The 27,745-nt window shown below is 41.9% G+C and overlaps 2 protein-coding genes across 3 annotated transcripts in view; one reads left to right on the top strand and one right to left on the bottom strand.

Moving 5' to 3' along the window:
- Window positions 1-248: 248 nt before the first annotated feature.
- On the top strand, window positions 249-14,837 carry LOC125005082 (WASP homolog-associated protein with actin, membranes and microtubules). The gene is made up of 11 exons (XM_047580053.1): window positions 249-891; window positions 2,393-2,566; window positions 2,946-3,096; window positions 3,735-3,904; window positions 5,568-5,775; window positions 7,766-7,950; window positions 8,381-8,467; window positions 8,587-8,682; window positions 10,617-11,037; window positions 11,814-11,956; window positions 13,665-14,837. The coding sequence occupies exons 1-11, from the start codon at window positions 307-309 to the stop codon at window positions 13,821-13,823; spliced, it is 2,379 nt and encodes a 792-aa protein (XP_047436009.1). The 5' UTR covers window positions 249-306; the 3' UTR covers window positions 13,824-14,837.
- A 2,720-nt stretch (window positions 14,838-17,557) lies between these two features.
- The window catches only part of homer2 (homer scaffold protein 2), a 29,765-nt gene continuing 19,577 nt past the window's right edge, over window positions 17,558-27,745 (bottom strand). For both annotated transcript variants that reach the window (XM_047580056.1, XM_047580055.1), the window contains exons 5-9: window positions 26,693-26,832; window positions 24,195-24,351; window positions 23,576-23,686; window positions 20,981-21,061; window positions 17,558-19,502 (exon numbers count right to left, since the gene is read on the bottom strand). In XM_047580056.1, coding sequence (XP_047436012.1) covers window positions 19,314-19,502; window positions 20,981-21,061; window positions 23,576-23,686; window positions 24,195-24,351; window positions 26,693-26,832 — 678 coding nt within the window. In that variant the 3' untranslated portion in view covers window positions 17,558-19,313. The remainder of the gene's footprint in view (window positions 19,503-20,980; window positions 21,062-23,575; window positions 23,687-24,194; window positions 24,352-26,692; window positions 26,833-27,745) is intronic.

Genomic DNA, 27,745 nt, shown 5'->3' on the forward strand with positions numbered 1-27,745 from the left:
TTTTGTGAGTTAAGATGGATATTAGAAATAAGAAATGTCGTACGAGCTACGATAAAAGTAGTATTGCCTTTAATTTGAGCTAAATAATATTGCTCCTTCTATTTAAACACTGTGTTTGATTAAATGTGACAACTATGTCATCCTTTAACGCAAACATTTAGTCATATGTTAAAGACCAACGGTTGATATTTTATAATTCGGCTTATTTTTAAGGTGCCTGAAGGCATCTTACGTCACACAAATGGCGGACGTTGTAAACAGAGCCAACAGCTTCACGGAGGCCAAAGTGAAACAGCACTTTTTAAGATGAACAGCATAGAGTACGACCGGTTAGACAGTCTGGAGGGATGGGTGGCCATAAAGAGCAACATATTTGAGGAGAACGAGACGTTTAAGTTGGGTTTCATCGTACAATGGAATGTCATCGAGGGAAAATTCGCTGTCACCTGCCACAACCGGACGCTTCAGCGGCAGAAACGCAAAGCCGAGGTCTCCGCCACTGTCTCCGGGGACTCAGAGATGAGCTGGGCCGGCCTCTTCTCCCTCAGCGACTTGAAACACATCCACCAGCAGTTCACATGCGTGGCAGAGGTGCTGGGGGCCTACTTCCCGGATTTGTCCGAGTTCGAGGAGGGCAACATTTGGGACTTGCTCTTCCTGACTCGCAGGTCGGGTGCCGAGGACGACGAGGAGAGGGACTATGACACCCCGTGTAGGAAGCTCGAAAAATACTTCAGCACAGCCATCGACATCTGCGGTCGGAAGATTGTCCTCGACACGTTGTTTACGCAGAATGAGAGGGACGTGGAGGAGTACTTCGAAAACCTGCAGGAGTTCAAAAGGAAGACCATGCAGGAGGAGATGTCGAGGGGCAAGGGTCACCTGAAGCAGGTGAGGGGTGTGTTGACCCACAACAAAACAATGCTGTCCAATCCTGACAGCTACTTAGGCAGCTACTAGACAACAAGGCATTCAAGGGAGGCCTGATTGTTTAGCCATGTATTTGCAACATAAATAATGGCTCAAACAAAAACAGCTGGACTTGTTGGACCTCCACATTCAAGATTCAATTCAAGATACTTTATTATTAATCCTTAAAAGGGAAATTGTAGCATTGCAACAACAATACTTAACCCTCCTATTATCCTTGGGGTTAATTTGACCCCAATCAATGTTGATCATTCAAAAAATAACAGTAGAGGGAAGGTCAACTCACTGGTAGCAAAGGGTTATTTACGTAGTCAACAAATAAACAAAGTGTCTGACGCAAAAACTTGTTTATGTAAATCATTTTCTTGAGGGTAAAATGTGTTAGTAATATTTGAGGATAATAGGAGAATTAACATCGTCACAGTAAAAACAACAAAATGTCCATATGGCATATCATACATAAGAATGAATAAATAAATAGAAATGACGTTTAAATACAGTATTAGGGAGAGAAACAATTGCACACCAGAAATAAATGTCCCTTAAATGTGATGAAGCCACTTGTATGAGTGAGTTAACATCTTTTGCTAACCTTTGCTGCATTTAATGGACCCAGTGAAACCCAGGAAACCTTTGTACTCCCTTTATTTCCCTGCAGTTTTAAATTGTAGTGTTTGGTTTGTCTGTTACAGTCACAGTTGGATATGTTGCAACGCTTGCTTTTGATAGGCATTTGGATTAAAGTGAACTGGGCACAGATTTAGTTGCAACAGCACACATAGAGGCAGAAAAAAATAAAAAACAGGAATAAAGCAGCCATTATAACAAACCCACGGTTAAACCCAGAGATTTGAGTCACTGCGTTAAATGTAATTGGGGTAAACGGCATCAGTGACATCTCTTCAATCCAGTGGAATGGTCATGTGGTGTTTTGTCAGAAAGAAGTTTGTGCTTTCATGTTGAATTTGCATGTCATCTTAGGATTCATGCAAAACCTACAGGCTAGATTTTTAGTATTATTAGTTACAAATTTCTTATCCACACTTCACAAACCCTGTTTTTCTGTGTGGATCCTAAGAGCATTTCAGATTTTAATTAAGCCAACATAGATGCACACAAGGTCTGTGGTCTGCAAAGCCCCCCGTACAGCCTCCTCACTGGAAACTTTTGCCTGTGAAATGGTTCGTTAATGGCTGAATTTGAGGAGAGAAACTTTATTTGACTTCGGCGGTCTGTGTCAGAGACCTGACTCCCAAGAATCCCCTCGGTATTCAACCACCAGCCTCGTCTTGAAGTGTCTTCTCAAGGCTACCATCAGCCCACCCAAGTTGTAATATGAAAGCACACAGAGATTTCTGTGTTTTTCCACTTCATCCGAGTTACAAGGCGTCACAGGGCGAACGCTATCCCGTGGGCTCAGACTAAACTCCCGTAACGGTGTTTCTGTCTTGGTTATTTACAGCTTCTGCAGAGTCACAGCGGCGCCGACCGAATGGTTGCGCTGCTCAGCATCTACGACGAGGAAGACGAGGCCTACCAGGACCTCGTCACTGTCGCCACCACCTTCTTCCAGTACCTGCTGCAGCCTTTCAGAGACATGAGAGAGCTGGCGTGCCTTTACAAGATGGAGATCCTTGTAAATATCTGTTTAACCTCTTATTCCGCCGTTCTGCAAGAAAATACGTATTTACTTCATGCATGGTCTCGATTTCTTTTGAAAGCCGAGACTCTGAAGTTTCTACCACAAAAGACGGAATCACGTCTTGAGTGATAAAAGTTGGCACACGGTTGAAAAAAAATAAGACGGTGGAGTGTTAAAGGGTTAACAGCTCAGATGTGGTTAACGATTTTATACTTGAAATGCAGTTTGTTTTGATATCTAGATGCTGAGAAAATACTCATCAGTAATAAAATCTTCTAACAATAATAAAAGTAGAGCTTTGTACAGTAAGAATCAGGCATCAAGTTGCAGAGTTTTCCATGTTTTTTTTTTTCCCCTTTCCGATTCTCTGCAGAAGTCTTTGGAGTTTGAGGACTTGGGTCCTAAGAGAATAGCAGCTCTGGAGAAGGAGGCGGAGGAGTGGAGGGCAAAAGCAGAAGACGCAGTCGCCTCAATTCAGGACATCACTGTCACCTACTTTGCACAAACTTCAAAAGCTTTGGCCGGTATAACTTTCTGTATTTACGTGTTTCGTTTATGGATGGTTTAGTTAATGGCTTTTTTCCTGCTTAGCAGAGTCACAGCTCGTCTTGCAGTTGCTGAGAAACTACATGTTAATGACTTTATTTTATATTCATATAATCGGAGGAAGCCCAAACTAAATGCACATTGTTATTTTAATGTGAAATTAAGTGGTTAGAGACGCTTCAAAAGTAAATTATGAAAACAGCATAATTGAAGTGTGGGATTCATTTAATAAGTGCAGTATAAACAAGGAAATTAAAATGGGTTTTCTCTCCCTTCCTTCGTATGAATTGAATCTAAATTTCTAATTGTTTGACATCTGTCTTCCTTTTTCTTGTACGAGGAAAAACTGCTCTCAGAAAACCTCACATACAGCAAAATGCCCCCTCTTCTCCTCCAGTGCCCATAAACTATTTTTCTGGCAATTGTTATTCCCCCCCAGACCCACTTTTGATTCAAAGTAAAACATTTAAACCTTTGTAGTGGAGGAGATTGTTGAAAGGCGCTGTTGTGAATGGTAGTGTGGTTTCGTTTGATATTCCACGTTTCGCTTTCATGTTACAGTGCGTGTTTTTGTGCGATGTGGACAGACATAACAGATCTTTGTGTGCATGCCCAGGTATGGTAAAACAGATGGAGGAAGATAAGTGTCGCTTCGGACCCGCTGCCTGGGCGTCCGCGGCTCCCAGACTGGAGAAACTTCGCTTCCTGTTGGCCAAGGAAACCCTGCAGCACATGAGAGCTATGGAGATGTGCCTCAACCGCAAGAAAGCCAGCATCAGAGAAAGGGTGTGTGTCTCACTGCGCTTTCCCTGAGCTTCTGTAGTGGTTCTGAAACTACTCAGCATATTCCGTAGTGGCATATTGGAGTCTGACACAGTTGTGAGGATTTAATTATCATTGGATGTTTTTATTTCAGTGCCAAGGCCGACGCTGCTTTTGTAGTGGTTGTGAATCTGAAGAGATGTGACGCGGAGCCTGCTTGCTCTCGTTTATCTTTCACTTGGTATTCCAGTCTGATGTGAATCTCTTGCTGCTGTAGCCCTTTGATCTATTTATAAAGCCTCTCTAAAAACACAGAGAATCCCCTTGATGCACCCCCCCAAAAAAACCTGCATGCATGAATAAGCGAATGTGTCCGTGTGTGTGCGTGTGGATAAAAACGTGCCAGCTAAATGCACACCCATTATCCGTACGTGGGGGCTTTTCTTTTAATGTCAGGATCACAGTATTTTGGGAATACTGCGGTGAGTTACTCGCGGCTGCGAGTCGTCGTGCTGCGTATTTTAGGTTTTGTGGAAGGGAAAAGAGAGAGCGCCTTCACCTTTATCCGATTAGGCTTTTGCAGAAGTCAGGTTTGAGGGCTGCTGTCAGGATCCGCGACCTGTGAAATCAGCGCGCGCCTTCACATATACAGCTGTTTGTGTGTTTATAATGAGATCAGTGGGCTGCCCCTACGCAAAAATTCTCTGCCGGCTGCGGCGAATAACTTGTTCCTGCAGATTTCACAGCGTGACGCCTTCACGTGTAGCATGTGTTTGTGCATATGTTCACTTTAATCCGTGCAGCTCCTGCATCATGTGCTTAACGTAACTCGGAGCGGGTTGAACAGCGGTGCGTTGGTTGGCACTGCCCCCTCACGCCAACAGGGGCTTGAACCCGCCGCTCGGCTGGGACCTTTCTGTCTGCGGTCTGCGTGTTCTTACCGCATCCGTGTGGGTTGTTCACCTCTCGTGGAGCCAAATGTATGTGTGTTAGATTATTTAGTGTTTCTAAGGGTGCAGCTGTGTGGGTAGAGAAGCAGCTTTGGGACCGTTGTCTCTTGGTTTCAATCCCCATCTACGTACATGGCTGAGGTGGCGCTTGAACGCCCCACGCCTCTCCCTGGGCACCTTATATGACCGCCCGCTGCTCCAAGTGTACTCTCTGTGTGTACAGAATGATACGTTAAATGCAGAGAGCAAATACCTCTTAAGTGTACCTACACAGTTAGTCAATAAAACTGGATTGTTGCCCGTGTGATGGATTTGCGACCTCTTACTACCCTTTGCAATCCTATACAAGATAAGCTGTTAAAGATTATGGATGGATAAAATATTTCAGGGCGTTTAAGGACATACATATGCTTTGATTTGTGTCAGCTGAGTATTTCTGCATCTCTATCCTCTAACTGTGCAGGTAGCAGTTTATTTCAGCACATTTCATCACAGCAGTGATTAAATCTAAACGCTTTATGTTTATATCCAGTGTTGTTTTTGTTTTTTCGCTTCCGAAGCGAGGCCTTTTCCCATCATTACGCTAAAGAACATAGTTTGAGTCAGCTGTCAGAAAGTGTTACGTTCACGCGCAACTGTCAAAAGGGATTCACAGGCCGTACGTGACGCACGACGTCACGAGCTCTGTCCTTTCACGGGGGGCAGCCTCAACATTTTTCTCTTTTTTTGCGGTGCAGCTGGGGAGCCTGTCGGGGAAAGGGCAGGCCCGGAAAGCTGATTCCAGGTCCGCCTTCGAGGACGGCCAGCAGCGGGACACGGTGGACCAGCTGGAACTGCAGTTCTACGAAACCCAGCTAGAGCTATACGACACCAAGTTTGAGATCCTGAAGAACGAGGAGCAGCTGCTGGTGGCTCAGATAGACACCGTGCGACGGCAGATTAAAGGTACATTTCCTGTGCAATTATACATTAGTGCTGAACAAGGAGCCGGTTGCACCAGCTTGATGTAAAAGAACATATTCTACGCTGACATACTGCCACATTTCAAAGATTCAAGTTTTTTATACAGAAGAATCAAAAAGCTGTTTTAAAATAAGATGTGTAGATATAAAATAAACACTCTAGAAACATAACACAGCATTATATATATTCATATTATTATGTAATTTAAATATCTTTCATATATGTGTCGATGAAGCTACTGGACACAGAATTTCCCATGAGATAAATAAAGTATCTATCTAATCTATTTTATTCTCCCCGTATATGTGACAATTCTCAGTACAGCTCACAATATTATACTAATAGCTGTGAATATTCCCACTCATCTAGTTCATGCTATATCTAAAATTAAAGAAAAAAAAAGGGGACTTGTTTGAAAAAAATAAAATAATAATTGAGCAAATTTAGGTTTTTATTCGAGAACGTTTACATGACTAAGGTCTTTTATCTCCCCACCAGTCATTTAGAACTGAAGAAGTCACTTAGATGAACTGAAACGTCTTCAATAACACTGAGACTACTCGAGTTGTCTTCGTTTCAGTTTTGTTTCTTAGATTTGCAATGTCGTGCAATATTACACTCACCACAGAGCCCACACAGTGTCAGTGTCGTGATTAAAATTACATGTTCCACAATGTAAACCCTTTACATCATAATGTATTGGAGTGCAGGGTTTTTTGTTTGTCTGGTCACTGTTATGTAAGGGTTTTACTTCAGGGAACTTCTGTATTTTGTTCATGTAAATATTTTCCTAATTGCCTCTCATGGGCCTTGACATGGTTACTCCCAGGGTGTTTGTATTGATATGCTGTGTGTGTCTCCCTGTCTGTGGTGACTTTGGTTGGTTGTCTCTTCATGGGCTAAAAAGCAGGAACGAAGTTTCTACCGGTTGATAGTCAATAAAGAAAGTAGGAGGTTACACAGTAAAGTTTATGGAGCCTAGAATGGAAATTAAATTCTCCGTCTGTGAATTTTTTAAAAAAAACCCAATTGTTTAAAGTATACCAGGGCAGTAACGGGTGACTGCCTTTTCAGGTCACTAGCCGTCCACTTAGACTTTTCCTGTCCCCCTCAGCTCCACTCACTCTTCGAAAGGGAGGTGCTGCCCACACGATTAGACCCACCCACACTGAGCGTCACAACCACTCTTTAGAAATTTAGAAATCTTCTGGGTGGGTTCATCTTAGTATACAGTCAGTGTATATATGTATGCACCTATGCAGCATATCGTTAGCCTTATAGCATAGGGCTTCAACAGTGGGCCCATGTCCCCTAAGGGGTCTGTGGAGGCACTGCATGGTCGTTTTTTATATGTATATAGTATTTTTTAGCATGAATTAACATGAATCCGACATATTTCAGTAAAGGGATAATGGATAGCTTAATACTGAATGCAAAATGATAATAATAATACATACTTATAAATAGCACTAGGCCAAGTTTAATATAGGGTGCATATAATAGGTAGGGGGTCCCTACTGCTTGTTTTCCTAAAATGTTCAAATATGATTTAGGTCAATTATGCTTTTAGGATAATGACATGTAAATGCATGCTCTGTGAATTTTCAGATTACTGCATCAAATCCACATTGTCTGCAGTTGGTCATTAATGAAATTTCAATAAATTTTCTTACCTGGTTCATGATGATGCACAGCCACCTTAACAACTTGGACAAAAATGGCCCAGGAATTGGTTTTAATTTACTTTTGTTAATCAGATTTCTCATGTTTGTATAACCTGCACATCAGCGCTGGTTGACTTTGAGGTGAAACCCTGGTCACGCTCCACTCTGCTTTGTTTGAACTGTCATGTTAAGATTTACAGTGTTTAAAAATTTCACTTAAAAATTGTCTGCAAACAGAAGTCTAATTGAATGAGTGCAAAGTACGCGTGAAGAGGGGTCAGAGTGACTGGACTACGCTTGTCTTTCAGAACTGAATGAGGAGGTGGTCTACTACGATGTGTGTGAAGATCCAGAAGAGCTGCAGAGCATGGTCCACACCGGTCCTCAGCAAGCAAACTCCCCAGCTGTCAAAAAGCTCAAAAGACACCTGCAGACCTTGGAGACCAAGAGAGGCAACATCTGCTCCCGGAGAGCTTATCTGCGCAACAAAAAGGTTTCTTTAAAATAATACATTTTAGTGGCATTTTGGTTGGGGAAATTTATTTGTCAGTGAAATGTTAATGCAAGAAGATGAAGTTTTTTAAGTTTTATTTCTGGCTCTCGGAGTAATATAAGCAGTTGACATTTTGTCCTGTTTGCTGGCTGCACGCTTGATTCTCTGATTAAAAAAACGTTTTATTGCTCAGAGCAAAGAGGTTTCCACCAGTCACCTACAGTAATCCACAGGGAACACAGGGAGTCACATAGGGCATGAATATTTAACAATGCAGCAAAAACAAATATTAAAACTGCTCTCTTAATGAACTCATTATCTGCTGTTTCACTGAACGTTTTTCTCACTAATTCCAGACCCAGGTGTTTTGTTTTTTTTTGATTTTTTTTTTTTTAAACTAAACAAGTAATTATGTTTGTGTATCTTTCAGGATCAGTGTATGGAGGCCCACGAGCAGAAGCACCTGGCCGCCAAACAGACCTCCATAGTCTTCAACCAGCATCATCAGGTCCACCTGGTACGTCGCCACGGCAACAGGACAACCCGCGGAGATGCTCCTGCGCTGAAAATGCAGAAGCTCCTCCGGATTCCTTTTCTTCTCTAGCGTCTCTCACTGTCTCCCTCTGTTGTCTGCAGAAACGAGAGAAGAGGAAAGAGGAGGAGCAGAGGAGGAAACAGTGGGTGGACCAAGAGAGAGAGAAGACTCTGAGCAGATTACGATCCTTCAGAGAGGTCAGGCGCGCTCGCTGCCTCCGCTCAGCCTCCTCCCCTGCAGCTACCTTTTCTGTTAATAAAACCCCAGACGCTCGGGGTTCATATCTTCTTAAATCGATAGTTCACCTGAAAACTAAAACTCCGTTATTAACCACTCAGCCCCCTCGTGATGTTCAATACCACCGATTTTCCTTTCTGGTCCGATACTGATTAAAGTTCAGCCTGCCGATCCAATACCGATACTTTGTGTAAATACACTCTAATGGGTCTGGTAAACCTAACAAAAAAAAGTAGTGTATTTCAGATCATAGCTCCATAAAGAATACAAGACATCAGAGTAATTTATTTATTTATTTTAAACTCAGAATTGAGGTAGTGGCCTCATTTACTATATAGCTGAACTAATACAACAACAGAAAAAACAAGCAGAGGACACAATCATACAAAATAAATAACAAAACAAAACAAATAATAACACCTTTAAAATAAATTATTCTTTATCCATTGATAACTATCATAAAAAGAAAACTTGCATCTTTATTCTGATACTGTTCTCTTCCGTCCTCCTCATCATAAATGTCTCATATTCTGTGTTGTGGTTTAACCTGAAGTGTTTCACAAGGTTTGTTGTGTTGCCACAACTCAATAGTTTAGTTACTTTGCACCTTGGTCCTACATCACTGCAAATGACTGAAGTAACGTAAGTTTCGATATTGTGATTTGAGTATTATTATTATTATTTTAGAGCATGAAGACCGGGTATCGGAAATATTGATATTTCACTACAGCCCACCACCACATCAGAAGACGTTCTGAACAGGTGCTGTGGTCGAAGGCCTTGTAGTAGGCTTTACACCTTACACCAGAGCTTTAAATGGTGTTTGGCAAACTTTTTCAGAACTGACTTGGAGTAAATTTGAAACTAAAACAATCAGCTGATCTGCGGAGGGTGTATGTATAGCCCTGGTTTAGAGAAGCAGAGAGAAGCATACATGTTCTATCCTCCTAAAACAATGCCCACCTAAAAGAAAATCTGCTTCAGTTTCCTAATAGGAGACCAGAAGCCAGTCATAGTAATAAATATAAACATCACCGTGCTTCAGTAGAGCCTCAGAGCGTTGCTATTACAGCTGTAGGCAAGGAGGATATGAATGATTAATGGATAAAATGGTTTAAAGACACTTTTAAGTTAGCACCATATTTAAGGAATGCACGAGAGAAAAGGAGGAGATTGTTTGGATACTTTAGGTTGCCATTATTATTATTATTATTATTATTATTATTATTAATGAGCAGCATTTGGCTTCATCACTAACAGCTATTGACTTCTGTCCTATTGGGCCTCTGCATGTATACTTTTTTTTTTTTTTACTGCATATTTCTAGCCACATTTCTAGCCTATTTTGGACACAGCCGTGCCCTTTACACATTTCATTGCTTTCGGCTGGACAGTGCTGCAGGTGTTTCCTAGCAACCAATATTACAAATGACTGAAATCGATAGTTTGAGGCAAGCTAGAAGCTATTAAGAAACATAAAAACAGCTTTGTAGAGATGGACTGTGGTGAGGCGGCAAAGCCCTCACGTTCTCAAAAAGATGTTTCCCTTCAACTGGGAGCCTTTGAATTACCATGACTCAGGTGAGAGTCAGCACAGACACGCTGTAGTGAAATCGTTTTGTCTGCTAATCCACTCTATAAATGTTTTATTTTGAGGTTTTTTTTTATGAGGCCGTCCCACGGGATCAGACTGGCAGGGTTTACTGCCTGTCAGCATCAGTAAATGTGCGTGAAGTTTGTGTCACATTAATTTAATCTTATGTCACTGCGAGACTCTTTTAAGGCAGTTGTGTCGCGTGGACGTCTCTCACAGCATTAGACGATAATTAGACGATAATCCTTGTTTCTCTCCGTCTTCTTCTTTTCTCTCCTGCCTTCTTCTTTTTTTTTCTAGAAGCGACAGGGTCAGTACATCCTGAAGACTTCTCAGTCCATGATGTCTTCCACAGAAGTGCCGTGTCCCTCCCAGCCGCTGTCCATCATCAGCCTGGGCCCCTCCCCCGAAGGACCGCCCTCCTCCATCCGTCCCGCGCCCAGACGAAGCAAAGCGTCCAAAAAGCAGAAGCCTAAAGACATCCCTGTCCAGATCTTTGCCGCGCCGCCGCCAACTCCTCCACAGACAACCTGCCCCACCGCTCATCCTCCTCCTCCTCCTCCACCACCACCTCCACCTCCGCCACCCCCACCGCCTCTGCCTCCCGCTGTACCCCCTCCACCTCCACAAGCTTCGCCCTCCTCCGAGGACAAACCAATGCCTCTCAGTGACAAATGCGACCCTCCTTTTCCCGCCAAGAACACGCTGAAACAAAACCTAGGTGAGACTGAAACACATGTAGTGTTTATATACACCGAGCAGCCATAACATTATGACCACCTTCCTATTATTGCAATAGTCTCCAAAACAGTTGTGACTCACACTGATGATGTCATTAGTTGGGGCCTTTGGGTCCTATGGTTTGAGGGGAGGGGCCTAGTAGTGTCAGGTGGCTGCTACCATCAAGGAGTGTATTTGCTACAGGGAGGGCGGTGATCTGGTCCGGCTACATGTCTAAGTAACGTCCACATAAATACCAGGTCCAAAAGTTTCCCAGTAGAATATTTAATTGTCCCAAGACGGTCGATGATATTTACTACTGGATGGATTTAATGTTGTAGCTGATCGGTGTAATTCAGCTTTGTTTGAGCACAAAGAAACAAAAATCCACATGGATATGTGGATTTGTTTGACTGCAGGGAAGGTTGGATTTGTTTGTTCCAGGAAAAAAAAAAAAAAAAAAACTGTGCTCAGACAGAGGGTGTAGAGAGTGTGTGTCTGCACATGATGTTCTGTCCTAAATTTCCGACTTCTCCCATGAGGCCAGAGGAGGCATTTTACCTCAGTTGTGCTCCTGCTGATGTTCACCGTCAGCTGCAGGCAGATAGGAACGCCCAATGCATACACATTTTTCATGAGCTCACCTGAAATGGAGGTCGTTCAAAGAAATCCGTTTTCAACCAGAGTTCTGTGCTGTGAATTATTTTGTAACATTCATCGAATTAAAATACCACAGACGACCCATGTGTTTACGTTTTATTTGTTGAATCATTATAGGAACGATGGACGAAGTGTTGGCCTCACTGCAGCGTGGACAGATCAGGCTTCGAAAGGTCCCGGCCGCTTCGACGGAGGCTCCTGCTCAGGACACGAGGAGCAGTTTGATGTCCGCCATTCGACAAGGAGTCACGCTGAAGAAGGTGAGATGGAAATGCACTGAGCAGCATTAGCTTTTCGTAGATGCGTTGCTTCGCGAACGTCGGCCGTGCCCCCTAGGGGGTAACGGCTTCGGGAAAAACCTGTGGATGCCCAGGCCAAGACCACCTGAGTGACAGATTTACGATGCATTTGAAGAAATAAATAAATCATTGGGCTGTAATGGTGGCGTAAAAGGATGAACTGAGGATGAAAGTGGCTGAAAGGAAGGGAAACTGAACTTTAATTAGCTGAAAAAAAAACTTTATTAACTCCTGAATGTCAGTATCAGTGTAAATTCTATTAATAATCCGCATCTGAAAATAGTCCCTAACACATCCACTATTTACTACTAATTTGCTAAGAACTACAGTGAACTACAGCCTTTTTCAATAAAAAAGAAAAATGAAAGTACATATTTGTTAACTGGGAATAACTAATGTTTTGCAACAAAATTTGACTATTTGACTATAAAAACAAATCCACTATAAACAGCTGAAATTAACCCGTGTGTATAGTGTATTCAGTTACTTCTTAACGTATTAATTATTACTTGTTACTGTACTTTCAAAGTAATTAATTGCATTATGATATTACTGTCTTTTAAGGCATTATATTTTGCATTACTTTTAAGTTTCACCAAAAAAAGCTCATTTACACATCCAGTAGAAGGTGATGTGGAATGGCACAATGACTAAGCTAGGCTAACGCTAACATATACGCACTATATAATGGCTTCAGTTATGGCTGAACACCGAACACCTGAACAAAGCTGGCACCACGCTAGATGGAGAAGTCTTTAACTATAATGTTCTTCGTATCCTTTTCTCTGACGAACTGAAAATAATGTCATCTTCTCCCCAATCAGCTGTTCTCTAGCACTAACAGGAAGTTAACATTCGCTCTGAATTTTTTTCTCCTCTGCCAATCTCGAATTTGTATAAAACAAACAACTTAATTAATTTAATTAATTTCAAGTTTAAAATCCATTGTAATGCGAAAAAAGTAATCCATTGGATTGCTTTTGTAAAAACCAACACTGCTTATCTGTTGCTCAAGGTTTTGATCCTTTGATAATCTGTTTAGTTTGTTTGGGCTTTCCTCTCAAACTTTATGGCAAATTAGAAACCTGTTATCTCCTGAAGATGGATTAGCATTGTTTGCAACTCACTGCGTCTGTAACATCGGGCCTGACTTCTCAGTATTTGCGTTACTAATAACATTAACAGCGGCTCAGTGTGACAGGGAGCCAGCATTCATAATACCTAGAAAATGAACCTGAGCCATTGTGCATTTATTATTTACGCCTGTGCTTGTGTTGCATTAATAAAGCTTTTCCAGCGTCTAAAGAAGGTTTGTGTCAACACCGAAGTTGTAATTTTAAATGGAATGTTTCTTTTTTTCTCTTTTTTTTATGTCTGACTGGAAGTGTTGCAAAATAATCAACTAAATGCATCTAAACACTTACATTTAATAGACATAGAAGTGCATCAAGTAATTCCTCCGATCCTCTGTGGACGACTTATCAGCATTTACCAGAAACGCTGTTTTTTTTTTAGTTGTTGCAGTCGTTGCACGCTGCAGAATTGTGGAAGCATCGTTAATGTTTTTAGTCACACTGGTGAGAAAATGTGATCCATTCCACTGAACGCAGATTTAGCGGCAGGAGGTTTTGTTTGGAACCCGAAAAGTGATTAGCTGTCGTTTCCGTAGGTGGTTCCTGCTCGAGCCGAGGTCCCGAACAGCGGCGACAACGAGCTGGAGCGCAGCATCAAAGCCGCCATGATGAGGATGAAGAAGGTGGCGGCCGACTCAGACGAGGAAGAGGACAGAGGTGACGATGAGACACAGAGTATGGACTGGGACAGCTGAGGACACGCACACAGACACACACACACTGATGAAGCTCCTCAAATTAACCCTCCTCTGTTTTCTTCACGGTTGTGAGCTACAGCTTATGTCGCTGCCAAACGTTCACCTAAAAGCTGCTTCACTGACGAGGACGGGATTACGCCTCTTCTGACTTCAACGTTGTCCCGCGGTAATCGTATTGATTGAAGAAGAAAAAAAAATGTAACGCATCCAAAACAGTTGAGTTGAGCTGAGTGAATGAGGCATTGTCATTAAAAAGCAGAGCCAAGCGGTTCTAATCTAGTTCAGTGTGTAAATGATTGAATTTCTCCCAACTCTGTCTGTGTGTGAAGGTCTTTCACAGCAGGGGAAGCCTGTGCTGCAGGCAGAGTCGACTACACAAGTTTTTTTTTTTAGTCTAAACTCACAATTAAGAATGTAATTAAGTCTTATTAGTAGTTTACCTAACGCCAACAAGGGCTACAACAAAGTTTATTACTAAAAGAAAAAAAACAAAACAAAAGGAAGATTCGTGCTGTTATTTGCAGCAGTGTTAATGATTTACAGCTTCCATGTCTAAAGTCTCCGTCATTGATTGTATTACTGGTTGTATGAAGCTTTTATCCCGTCAGTCTTTCCGTTTTGTGCGAGTGCAATTTTTAAATGATTTCTTCTTGTATGTTGCCAGAACGAGTCAAGTATGTTATTCATTTTTTTCAGCAAATGGATTCTTCCTTTTTTTTAGGCCTTTTACGTCCTAAGAGAAGCTTGTTTATCGGTTAAAGTTGATGTTACTTATGACCTTTAAACCTGTGACACAGAGCACTTAACTTACCTTAACCTCTCACAAGGAAAATATACAGTGATGTATTATGCAAAATAAGTACAATACAGTACTGTATGGCAAACGGTATTAAAAATGTTTGCAGAGTAAATGGATATTCGGTGTGTTACAGGCGAGCAGACGAGCCGGAAACACACATGTAACTGCTGTGTTTTAATAATAAATGACCCGCCAGGTCGCCAAACCTGAAACATTTCATTTCTTTCTGTCATCTACGGATCGCTCACGCTCTTCTCTCTGATCTCCGCGCTCGCCGCACTTGCCATCCTGTTCCTGAAACATCACCGAGAGAGGTGCCGGTGGAGCCCGGTGAGTGGGCTTTCAAGGATTTGTAGCCCACGACGATGAGTCATATCGTAATATCACCCTGGCAGCCGTCGCTCTCTCGCATCTCTCTCCTGCAGTGACAGCTGCAGACGTTCCCCAGCCAGCTGTGATTGAGTTTACCCATCTCCGTCTGTGTATTTGAAAGGGGGGGTGGGGGGGAGGCGCTGCTGGCCGGGGTAGATCCGCTCTTGCTCTTGAACATCGGTCGTGGAATTTTTTTTTTTTTGGCGACGTCCAGGTGATATCTGGTGGAAGGCAGGGTCATGCCCCCCCCCCTCCTCCCCTCCCCGCGCCCCCGCCCTCGGGGAAGGACACGCGTGGCGGGCGTTTAGACGAAGCCCTCCATCGAGCATCAACACGAAATTCCGCAGCCTGTTACTATGGCAACAGGAAGTCTCTGTGCTAGTGGCCTGCAGAGCCATTTCTCTCCGTCTCTCTCTTACACAGAGCAGCATAGTCTCTTAATGATGTTTCACCAACTCGCCCACTCATCGCCAGTCACACAATGAGCCCTGCTGAGAGAGTCAAAGACAGAGGGACAGACAGAGAGACAGAGAGGGGGATGCTGCTTCTGTTGTATATGTCAGCTGGAGTGTGTGTGTTGGATAATTTATATACATTTATTTATTTTTATTTAAATGTCCAAAATTCAAATCCCAGAGTTCTACCTGTGCACTATCTACAAAATAAAAGTCTGCAGCCACAGTGCGACACCTCTGTAAGGCTGCACATTAACATATATTATAGTTTTTACCACACTCATCCGTTTCAAGTGAGCTTATTAGCTCCGAAACGTACAGTATAGTTGAAACTAGTCTGATTAATAGTTGGGATTTGGTCACGAATAAAAAACAAACAAACAAACAAACCAAAAAACGTGTGGGACAAAATTTGAAACTTGTGACCTCCAGGTGGCGCCAGAGATAAAGTTACATCGTGACTGAAGTGAGTAATATTCATCCTAGGGGGATCACGAATGAACACAGCAATCCACCAGGAAGATATTTTACTCTCGCCAACATCGCCGCCCCAAGAGTCCCACTGCGAACACGCTGCACAGTCATTCCACACAGTCCTGCTGCTCTGCATTCTTTTAGTTGCACATGAACGACGCTCAACGTTTGTTTTTGTTTTTTTGGTTTGAGGAGGCATGTGAAGCTAGCTGACAATAAAAGCCAATGAAATAAACTGTTAAATATATTGAAAATGATGAATTAAATTGTTTTCTGCTTTATCTCATGCATAGTTTTACCTCGGGCGACGTGAACTTTTAGCTCCATATTTAATGACAAGTCAAAATGAAAGACGTCTGTTCTGTGGCAGTCCACTGAAAATACATTTGTGATTGAACAAGTTCCTCAATCTACAACCATGAAATTTGTTTGTTTCTTCCTAAAACACCAACAGATTCACGCATCTTTTCAACGGAAACTAAATCTTTTGTTTCTTGTCAAACCAGAAACTTCAGACCGCCAGACTTCAGCTGTGATTTTTCATGCACACATATTTTCTGGCACGTTGACATTTTTGTGAAGCCTTGAAGATCCCGATTCCCCGTTTAATCCTACTGAACACGAGAGATATTTATTAGCACTGCGACCAATTCGTCTTTCATCAAATCAAGCCTGGCCGCTATTTTAAGGTCATGTTTATATTCTTTTTAAACATTATACAGACCCAACACAGTGATTAATAAAAACGCTAAACGACAGATTAATTTCTGTTGGACACCAATTCTAAAGGTAATTTTCCATCAGCTGACTTAATTGATCAATTAACCAATCATTTTGGCTCTAAATAGACGCCTGTGCTGCTTATTGATCAATTTTCCCTTCCAGATGTCTCAGCTCTAACCTGCTGATCTCTGAGAGTGAAACGGAAAATTTAAAGACTCCAGGGGAGATCAGCTTCCAGGAGCCTCATTGGCTGAGAAATACGAATATTTAGTGTAATAAACCAACAAATAGTTGACTGACAGGGCTGGATTTACACTTCTCCAAGTCCCTAATTCACACAGATACTTTCAGAAAAAAAAAAAAAAAAAAAAGAGGAGTGAGTAGGATTAAGTTGCCAAGGCAACATGTCCTCTGATACACTGCTGCAGTTATTTCTTGTGAGGACGTTTGGAGTTTGAGGTGCTATTCCATCCGTCCTCAGAGGAGACCGCGTTCGTTTGCCGCTTTCTTTTTTCAGAAATCGATACATGTCACTGACTGTGATTAAATCCCAGCTCATTTGCTTTGATTATGTGCGTCTCTGTCAGGATTACGGCTATATTTAGCGGCATGTGAATAAACAGAGGAAAACGACGTGCGGTGGTGGAGCTTGTGTCTCTGCTCTGTCACCGTAGTTTCATTCCACCTACTTCTTTGAGCTTGTCATGCCTTCAAAAAAAAAAAAAAAAAAAAACGCCTCAAGACTTTCACGGTGTTAGGAAGCATATTTGAAAGCTTTCCTCGTGATTTATACACAGAATCCCACAATACTGATAAGGGACTAAGTGGGGATTAGGGAACACCCATCTCTTTGGCCCACCACTTTGAATGAAACAGCAACAACAACAAAAAAAGACACTAACTCAGCGTTGTAATTAAACTAAATTTTACCAATTGTCAGTTCTATTGTACAATATTGAACAGGAATCACAAAAGTGCACAAGAGGCATTAGTTCAAAAGGAAGGATCATACGCTGTGTTATCCAGATTCTGGTGAGTTATGAACAACAGGGCAAAACAGAGAGAACAAGAAGCAAAAAAAAAAAAAAAAAATCCCTTCAATAGATAATCTCAATCTTATGGCAAGATCAAAACAGTGATGAAAAATATAGACTTATATTGTCATAGTATTACAGAGTAAATATGTCACTACAATGTGTTTCAAGATGGACTCGCCAGAAGCAGCTAGAAGACATCATGCTGCCAACGAATCCTCCAATATGAAACCTCTGAATCCTGACAGTTTGGTATTGTTAATATATTATTTTACATCTATGGAGACATAAGGTTAAGGGTGATTTACTTGGTATGTTCTAGAAACACTAGTTGCAGAGAGGCACCAAATAATAAATAAACGTGTAAAACATAAACCAAGAATCTGACAGGGGTTTTCATGGAGAGGCCCATGCCATCCATCAGTGAAGTACACTTTCACATTATTCACCCAATGAGCAGCACCAAGTCCCCTCACCCAAAAATAACCACCACCATCATAACAAAAAAACTAGTGTGTAGGAAGCACATCGACAGCCTTGGAGACACACACCTTCGTTCTACAAATGAACAACAATACTATTGCACACACACAGAGTCCTTTAAACACGACACTACACTCATGGCGAGATGGGGTTGCTCTTATTATTTTTCTGAAGGAAAGCTCCCGAGACAAGAGTTTTTTTTTTCTTCTTTATGCAAATATAATCAAAAGGGCTGTTTACTGAAAACATCCACAAGAGAGGTGACAAGTTCCCGCTGCAGCGCTTTCTAAAGAGTCGTTTCAAAGCAAACGCCTGTTTTATCCTTTGAGTTTCCATCCTGTGGATGGACGCGGCCGCCTGTGTTGCGTTCGTTTTATTTTATTTATTTTTGGGTTTCCTCACAAAAAGAAAAAAAAATTTAAAATAAATCATAAAGTTGTTATTATGGTGATGGTCATCACTTGGCCAGTTCTCCTTGCCATGTAGATTTAGACTCACCCGGAGGCACTTTGTGTCACGGCCGTTTGTCATATATGTGCATATAATCTAATGAGTACAAACTGTCTTCTAACACACCTGAGATAGACGAGAGGCAGCAGCGAGGACAGTCTGGAGAAAGATTTCATCTCTAATTCTCGGAGGGGGCCCACAAGGATTAATACCAATTATTACTTGAGTGATGCTGAGCAGCATTGTCTTTGCGTGTTGTTCATTTTAGCCCTTTTAAGTCCCCTCTACTACGCTAAGCTCTGCCCCGTGTAGACGTGCTGCAGCCTTCAGAAAATAGACAGATGAACAGAATCTAAGAACCCACCACCAGCTTTTTAAACTCGTTTTCCCCCCACAGAAACGGATGAGTAAGCTCAAAGTGTGACTCTTGATTTAGTTTCACATTGCCAGCGCACAAAATATGGAGCCGTTTGGTGGAGCGGCGCTGGCGCTCTCCTCCCTTTTTAGTCTGTCAGTCTCTCCCTCTCCCTCCCTCTCTCCAAAACATCTCTTTCTCACAAGGTAGTGTTTATTAGAAGCCAAAGCTGATAGTTTCTGTGTGGATATCACCTTGGGGGAGAAGGTGCCACATAGTTTCTGCCCTGAAGTGAATCCTTCATACCCGACCTTTTACCCTTTCGGCTCGCTGCTACTTTTCTCAGTTATCGACACCCAGCTTGGAGAGGCCCTGCCTGAACTCATGCAGCTCGTCTATCTTTCCATCCAGAATATCCATGAACTTCTTCAGCTCGCCCTTCATGTTGCCTTGCTTTTGTCGGCTGTCGTCTATGTCCATCTGAAGACCCCCTATCCTCCCCTCCAGCTCCTTGTTCTTCGTCTCTGCGACCTGTGGACGGACAGAAAAAAAAAAAGCACTCGTTATAAATAAATAGCAAAGAGGTTAAATGGTGAATAAACAGTGAATATTTAATACATCAGAATAAGTTAGATGCCAAACCAAAGAGAATCTTCTCCCAAAACCTTTTTTTTTTTCCCGTCCTCCTACCTGAAAGCACTGAGGACATTTTTGCATGTGAGTGAATGGGTAAGTAAAAAAGTAAAGTAAAAGTCGTCCTCCAGACGAGCAGGCGTCACGAGCGACACGTCAATGCTGAAGATACCATTGAAGGGAGGGGTTTAAAATAGGAGTGCTAAATGGGTGTTGCGCCTGCATGACTGTATCCTCCAGCTGACTCCTGAAACCTGATCTCCACACACACGTGGGGTGGGGGGTCATCTTTAAATAGAGGGGAGGCATGACCACAAACACAGAGGTGGTGTTAAAACATGGAAAGAAACAAAACATGTGAAGGTCATGCAGGAAAAAAAAAAAAAAAAATTTTTTTTCCTAAATGTACACTGGTGCAGTTTATGCATCATGAACGAAGGTATTTGAGCAATTCCATTGTCGGCGCTTCTCCTCGGTTTGGATAGCCCGTTAGATAAACTCATGCTTCAGCCGTTTTTGTTGTGACTGCCATTCATTCAGCAGGATGTTGCAGAAACAAACCAGGCGGTTGAGCTTTGCGAAACAAGAAGTTCAGGCATGCCACTGTTGGTTTTATTCTCTTCCAAACCCTGAAAGGGAGCACCAGCATGACAGCTTGGATGATGAATTCTACTGTGAGTCAGTCAGCGCAGGGTGAGATGATCATCAATATCAATGCAGCTCATGTCAGACTTGGCACTAACAGGACTCGCGGCCATTCACACAGCCTGGCACTTCTGGTTTAACAGAAAGTCTGAGATTACTCAATGAGAAGTCATCTTTGAAGAACAGGTGCTCTTTGTTAAAAAAAAAAAGAAGGTGTGAGGTGTAACAGTATTGTATTGGGTTTCTCAGAACCCACACACGTAGAGAACTTGTAGTTTCCAGACGTGACCATTGCAGCTCTGAGCAGAGCTTCCAAACTACTTCCATATTCATGTTTACAAAAAAATATCAAATCTTTTCCACCAGGAAACTAATAAGCCGTGACAGAACTACTGTATCTCTGTTTCACAGATGAGGATAACAGAAAATATTTTCACAGAGGCAATAATCCACTCTGCGCCGTACCAGGGACAGACTTTTATTAATAGATACAATAACTACAATGTGCGCTACTGAGACACGTGATAGGAATGTTGTGTCACCAGCCCTCAGGCAGACTGATGAATAGGAGCTCTCATTCTTTACCTTTCGTCTGAAAGCGTCGCTTACGCCTCAGAGCCTGTGTGTTATCTCGCCCTGAAAACCACTGTGTCCTCACGTGTGGCTAAAGGTCCACACGGCTCTCTGCCCTGCCCGTTTACAGTATGTGGGGTTGGGTGCTCTGAACAAACCTGCAGTTTTGTGGTGATGCTCTCGCACTCGGCCATGAGCTGAGGGATTATCTCCGCCTGCTTCCTCAAGTTCTCCAGCTCCTAGGAAAAATAACAAACAAGTTCGTAAACCAGTTCGTCTAAAGCTGACAAATCGTTTCTCAATAAGGTTCTTGAGAACATTATGACTCATCTAGCAGAAATAGTTCAACATCTGAGGATAGATGCAAATATCACAAAATCTTTTATTATTAATACCTCCAACACATTTCAGGTCTGATAGCGAGCACTAACCCTGGACCCCTAGTATTCACATTTTTAGAGGCATTAAATGATTATTTACTGTCCCCTATGGATAAACCCACGCCCATCAAAGATGAGCAGCGATACAAAGTGGGTAAAGGAAGGCTCAAGATAAAGAAGAACATCACACACACGCAGCCTTGACTCTTCCTTGCGCTTACATATTTGTTTTCCTTTCAGTTAAACATCTATTATCGCTGTGAAAGTCTCATCCCTCCGCAGCTTTAAGCCCAACGCACCACACAGGGTTTCATAGCATCCGCCATCGCTTCGAGCACTTCCACACCAAGTAATAATTGGCTGTGTCTTTGTAGTCACTTAAAGCAGCTTTGTTCTATTAGTTCACGGCTGGCCAGCGCTGGGATCAACGCCACGGTGGATTCTTAATTATTCATAGGCATGTTTTTAATTGGAGGTGGTGAGGACGGGCTGTTCTTGAAGGGGGTGATGGGGGGGTGAGTCTCCGTGCAGACGAGCCTCTGTGGGCTGTCTGCTACATCGGTGCTTCCGACTTCTTCTGCAGGTCCCTCGGTCAGTGTTTGTGGCTCATATACAGAGGAGTGGAGGCTCCCGAAGGAGGAGATTCTTCCCTCATAACTTTTAAAAAACCAACTCTTTGAACTACTTTCCTTCCTGTTGCAGTCTTAGATGTGCTGCTGTCTAAAGAAAGATGCATATGTTCTATTAATATTGAGGCGGCCAGGTGGTAAACTGGAATATCTCTCAGATGCTTTTTACCTCAGGCAATCTGAACGGTCGTCCACTCTAGAAGGCCATAAAAGCCATTATACTATAAATACATTCAACCAAACAGACAATTGATTAACCTCCTCAGACCCTGCGTCCTCATATGGGGGCGTTAAGTTTTAGGTTTTATTGCAGCTTATTCTGCCTCATTTAAACCCGTTGTCTAGTCTAGTGGTAGCAGTGTTTGCAATTCAGGTAATAAAATAAACAGTTTTACATTTTGTCACACACTGGTGACTTCTTAATAATATAAATAATGAAATAATCCCAGTGTCCACATATGAGAGCGTAGTTTTTAAGCCTTCCAAGACTTAGTTTTTATATGTTTCAGGTCCTACTAATCCCAATTACCGTGGAGAAATTAAAAATGCATACCAAATAAAAACCTTGGTTAGGACAGTCTCTAGGAAGATGAGTTCTTACGTATCTATATATCCAACTTTTGTTTGTTCTGAAATGTCTTTTCTCTGTTGCAGTGTGTCTGTAAAAGCATTTTGAAGACTTACTGGCAACTATGACCAAGAATGGTTTAATCCATCACTGTATTCAAGCAAAGTCTACAGTAAAAACTAAAAAATGTGTGACTCAAGGTTGGTAGTTGTCAGACTTTCCACCGTTGTAGTGTAATAAAGTCTGCTGGACTAAACGGGAACATATCACAACAAAAAGTTCAAACTGTATACGTGTGTTTTATATACAAATGTATTATAAAAATAACCCTTATCTGAAAGTCTGGTGGAGATGTCAACTTGGGCTTTGGGAAGTTGTGAGACTATTTTATTTGTTAGACACAGAAACAAATAAGAAAGAAAACTGCAGAAAGAAGGAAGCTTGTGTCCAGGTTTATATCTGCTCCAAAAACCAAAACAATGTGGCTGGTCAATTAGATCTATTGCTCACAATCCCCTTTAATATCTAAAACATCCAAATATATCAAAAACTACTTGCCCATAACTACTAGTGAGCCGACGCAAAAATCTATGTACATTGTGAGATGTGAGAGGTTGCCAGACATCAGTCCTGATCATTTGTCTGCAGTCAGAAATTTAACCAGCACTGAGCAAAGGTCAGCAGACGGCATGGTCGCATCCTCATTAGAATTAACGGCATCATTAGGCTGCACAGAGCTAACAGCTCCAGCTAATTTGGACTGTGGCTGATTGATGTAGTAGATATACGATGGTGTATGTGATAACATTTTCCGCCGCTTTGATTCGAGATAAAGTCAGTGGAGGAGCTATTTTTAGAAGATTTTTCCAATATCTGTCAAGTTATTAAAAGCACGAGGAGCACAGAGGAATACAGTATATAGGGATGAGACAACAGGGCAGTATAAAGGTCTGGGTTTAACTTGTAACAAAAAACAATAACAACACCAATCCATACAAAACCCAAGATCCCATAATAAAAACCTGTCATTTCCTACCGAGATATAATCACCTCCGCAGGGAGAGAAGTTGGGCTGGTGAATGGGAGGAGAGCTAACCTGAAAACCACTTCCTCTATTAAAAATAAGACACGATTTAACAAACGTTTCCAGATCAGATAAATGTGATCAGGTCTCACCTGCTCTTTCTCCTGCAGCTCGGCCTCCAGCTCCTTCACGCGAACGGTCAGCTGAGCGTTTTTCTGCTTCTCCTGATTGGCTTCGTTACATTGGGCTTCTAGTTCTGCGATCTAAACAGGACAGACAAGGGCGCTAGTTTACGAAAAAGGGTTTCTACTGTGAAAAGTGGCTGCGGTAACAGGTTTTTCAAACATATTCCCCATGTAGTTCTTTCCATGGGACGTCTGTTCATGTGTGTTTGTGATATACTTTATATTACAAGTGGGGTCGTCTTCTAAAATGACACCGGCGACAAAAGAGAACCTGCTGCATGTTATAAAATAAAGAGCATCACTGCAACACCAGCCCAGCTGTAGAAACGGCCCACATTGATTATGAAACTAAAATGATTCTATTTATAGTGGACTGAGACTTTGGTGCAAGGAACACAGGAGGTAATGAAACGTACAGTACTACACTAGTCTGCATGCTCAAAGAGTAGAAATATGCATTATATTTATAAAAAGTGACACACAGAAGTGCCAACAGTGTTTCTAACCTGTCACCTTGTCAGACAACAGGATCAATAGGTTTGTGTATAATTCTTAACTTCCCTGTTGGAGTGCATGACTGTAGTACCTTTTCCTTGAGCGTGTCACTCTCTTCCTTGCAGGTAGTAAGTTGTTTCTTCCAGCTTTCTACATTAGCTGAAGACTCCTGCAGCGCGTCCACCAGCCTGGCATTATTTTCTCTTAAAGTCTGAAGCTCTGTTTCCCACTTCTTGGCGTTGGTGTTGCTGTCAGACAAAAAGGAGGAGAGTTATTAATAGAAGGAACATGTAGATGGGTTAGTGTTGAAGTGCCCGAGGCTTGTGCCCACTGACATGGCACATAATGCAATAAAATCCTATTGTCTTAACAGTTTTAGTCGTGACATGCATCACATTGTCAAGAGATATTTAAAAACTAGTAAAAGGAGGCGTGGGAAAAGCCTCGAACGAGCTGCAGCAGTGACACGGTCAACATGCAATTTGTTATCCCTTCCTTTGTGTCTTATCAATAAGCTTGGAGAGCTTGTGGTGTATATTTAGTATGCATCGCTGTTCCCTTCCTTATGCATGGCTGGTTTGAAGTGTTCTACTCTGCATCAAATGTGGACAGACCTGCACCGCAGCATTCTGCAGTCCTCGGCCGATTCGCCGCTGTGACACTCTCCCACAAAACAACATCCCAAAGCCTCGAGATGGCTCGAGACAGGGCCAAAGACGACAGGGAGCAATAACAGAACCAAGTGCATGTACCGAAGAAATCTGGCAAAAGCTTGATGCCCCGACATGAACAGAAGTTTAAAAGGAGTGTTTTGCTGAACATGCAGTTATTTCACAGCTAGCATGTGAACAAATCAATATGACCCCAATAAATATTATTCAGGTAAAATAATTAGTTGCAAAGGAGAGAGGAACCGTTTACAGTGATCTTTGTGCATCATAGATTTTATTCCACAGTGGATAGATGAGCTTTGTAAGCGCTTCGTGGCCCGCAGCTCTTCAAGTAGCATTCAGCTAAGACGACCGAAAAAAAAATCCTCCAAGAACAGCTGCAGCCTGTTCACATGAGATTAATGAGCGCTTGATACAAATAACAAAGCCACACACCCAGTTTTAAAAGGGTTTGACTGCACAACAATGTGCCGTTGTGTCGGTTCTTACTTTAAAGGCTGCAGAAATTCTAAAATAATTTACCCGTCGCAATAGTCACTTCCATTTCACGGACGTTTTAACAGGCGTGTAGATTTATTTATTTATTTTTTTATTTATTTTAATATACCCATTGTAGGATTTTCATGCTGTGTAATGGCTAAAAGACTTTTGCGGTTACACTAACGGTGCTCCACATAATTAGTATCAAAGTACACTGACTTGTTCAGGAACCTTCTTATGATTGTGCAACCATAAATCACGTATTGTCATCAATAAAGCGAAACTGACACCATGCAGGTTTTCTTTTTTACTTCTGTGTCTCAAGTTTTGCTATGATGCTAATTAGTCTTTTTTTTCTTTACATCTGGATAAAATATCACAGTCTGGGCTAAATGAACTGTACATTTAGACCAGATTAGTGCTATATTTGACTCCAGCAGCCAGGGTTCATTTTAATCCCATCTGGAGTTTCATGCAATTACTGATATATACACCAAACACCTGGATTATAAAGGCCGGACAACCAAGTGGTGGAGCAGAGCAGCTTCAGACTTTAGATCAGATCTGGCGATTTTGGAGCCGTTAGGGGACGTGACATCATCCCAGCAGCAATAAAATGAAGAGGGAGGACATCTGAGCACAGTCTGCTGCCGAGACAATCACGACGCATGAAAATAAGGGAATGGGGACTGTAGTGTGTGGAGTTAAAGAGATAATGATGCCAATTTTGGCTTTGACATTTTGCTGGATTAAAATGCACCATTAAAACATTTGGATGAATGCAAAATAAATGATATGCATAGTTCATGTCAAATAGCCAGTTAGTAAAACAGCATTAGACCTCCATGTGTTTTATGTGCAGCACAGTAGAACAGATCTTGATCTGGGATTATGAAGCACACAAACACGCCCACAGTTTCTTATCTTACGTCCCGATAACATTTGCTCTGAAATAAAAGCATAGAGTAAATAAACAACTGAAGTTATAAGAAATAATGGAATCATTATGTAACCCAAAATATATTCTAAACTTTTGACTCATCAAAGTAACCATCTTTGACTGATTTAACATGTGAACACACTTGTTTCTTTCTAAAATGGAAATCAAATATTTTTCAGAGAGTCCCAATTTTGTTGCAGAAGTTTCCAGAAATGTGCTTTGCTTTCACTCTTCTGTTTAGTTCATCACAAACCAGCTCCATAGTTTTAAAGTCTAGAGACTGGGCCATGGTCCGCTCCATGTTCTCAAGCTTTCCATCTTGTTTTTATCCTGAGGTAGTTCTGGTAGAGCTTGGACTAAAGTTTTGGGTCATTATCTTGCAAACTGATGCTGTTCTAAAACTTTTAACCAGTAGTGTATGTAAAAAAAAACAAAAAAAACAAACATATTTATTCAGAAAAGGGAGAAAAGCTATTTGTACACAGTATGTAATCTTACCTTTGTTCTACTACGCTCTTGAGACGTTCGTTCTCAGTCTTCAGCAGAGCAGGATCTGGGCCGACGTAAGAGATTTTCTCATCGTCTGTGCCGTTAATGCTCGACGCCTGGTTGGTTGAGGGCGTTTCACTTCCAGACTCCTTTTGGGGGACAGAGGGATTTTTTTGAGCATGTTCATCCGCAGCTTTCTAAACCTCAGATGGGTTAAAAACAGACATTTTTCTCGTATATCCTGCTCTCGCTGTGAGAAAGAGCCTTGGGCTTCTTACGGTGAAACGCTGTAAACACCCTGGACACGTAAGCCGTGACAGCGGAGGGGTGAGGGAAAAACCGTTGCCAGTATTTATCATGTCATATGGCCGAGCAGCTTTGTGTGTCTCAGGGCTGACTCTCATTCCTACCATCTGGAGAAAGTGCAAGCAAGCCTGGCAGTAGGTGCCCGAGTGCCGACTGCTGGATGAAACCCCAGTCGATGCTGCTAGCAGGACTACCGGTCTAAAGTAACTGGAGCTGAACCGACAAACTCATCATTGTTTTACTCTCACTGACTTTGCTATTCTTAATCACTGAGACACCTTGTAGTAAGTGGCTTAGAATGACCTATGACCTCTTATTCTTGATGACTTACACATTAGATCACGGGCCTTCAACGTTTTTCCGGCCAAGGACCTCCAAACTGATGGAGAGATTAAATAATATACCTAATATATCTGTTCTATATTATACTAGGCCTAGTGCTATTTATGAATATACATTATTATTATCATTTTGCATTCAATATTAACCTATCCCTTCTACCTTTACTAAAATATGTTGGATTAATGTTAATGTGTATTTTAAAAAAATTAAATTTGTGGGGGGGAATTAAAAACAAAATATATATAAAAAATGCTTAATCAACCAAAGATTTTGCGACCCCCTGCAGTGCCTCCACAGAGGCCCCGTTTAAGACCTACGCAATAGCTGAATTAGATTTGTTGTATTATAGTATTGTAGCATTGTAGTACACAAAATTCATCAAGATTTGAACTTGTTAATGAATGAAAGAATGTG

Source organism: Mugil cephalus, chromosome 3 (genome assembly GCF_022458985.1).
Source record: "Mugil cephalus isolate CIBA_MC_2020 chromosome 3, CIBA_Mcephalus_1.1, whole genome shotgun sequence".
NCBI lineage: Eukaryota > Metazoa > Chordata > Actinopteri > Mugiliformes > Mugilidae > Mugil > Mugil cephalus.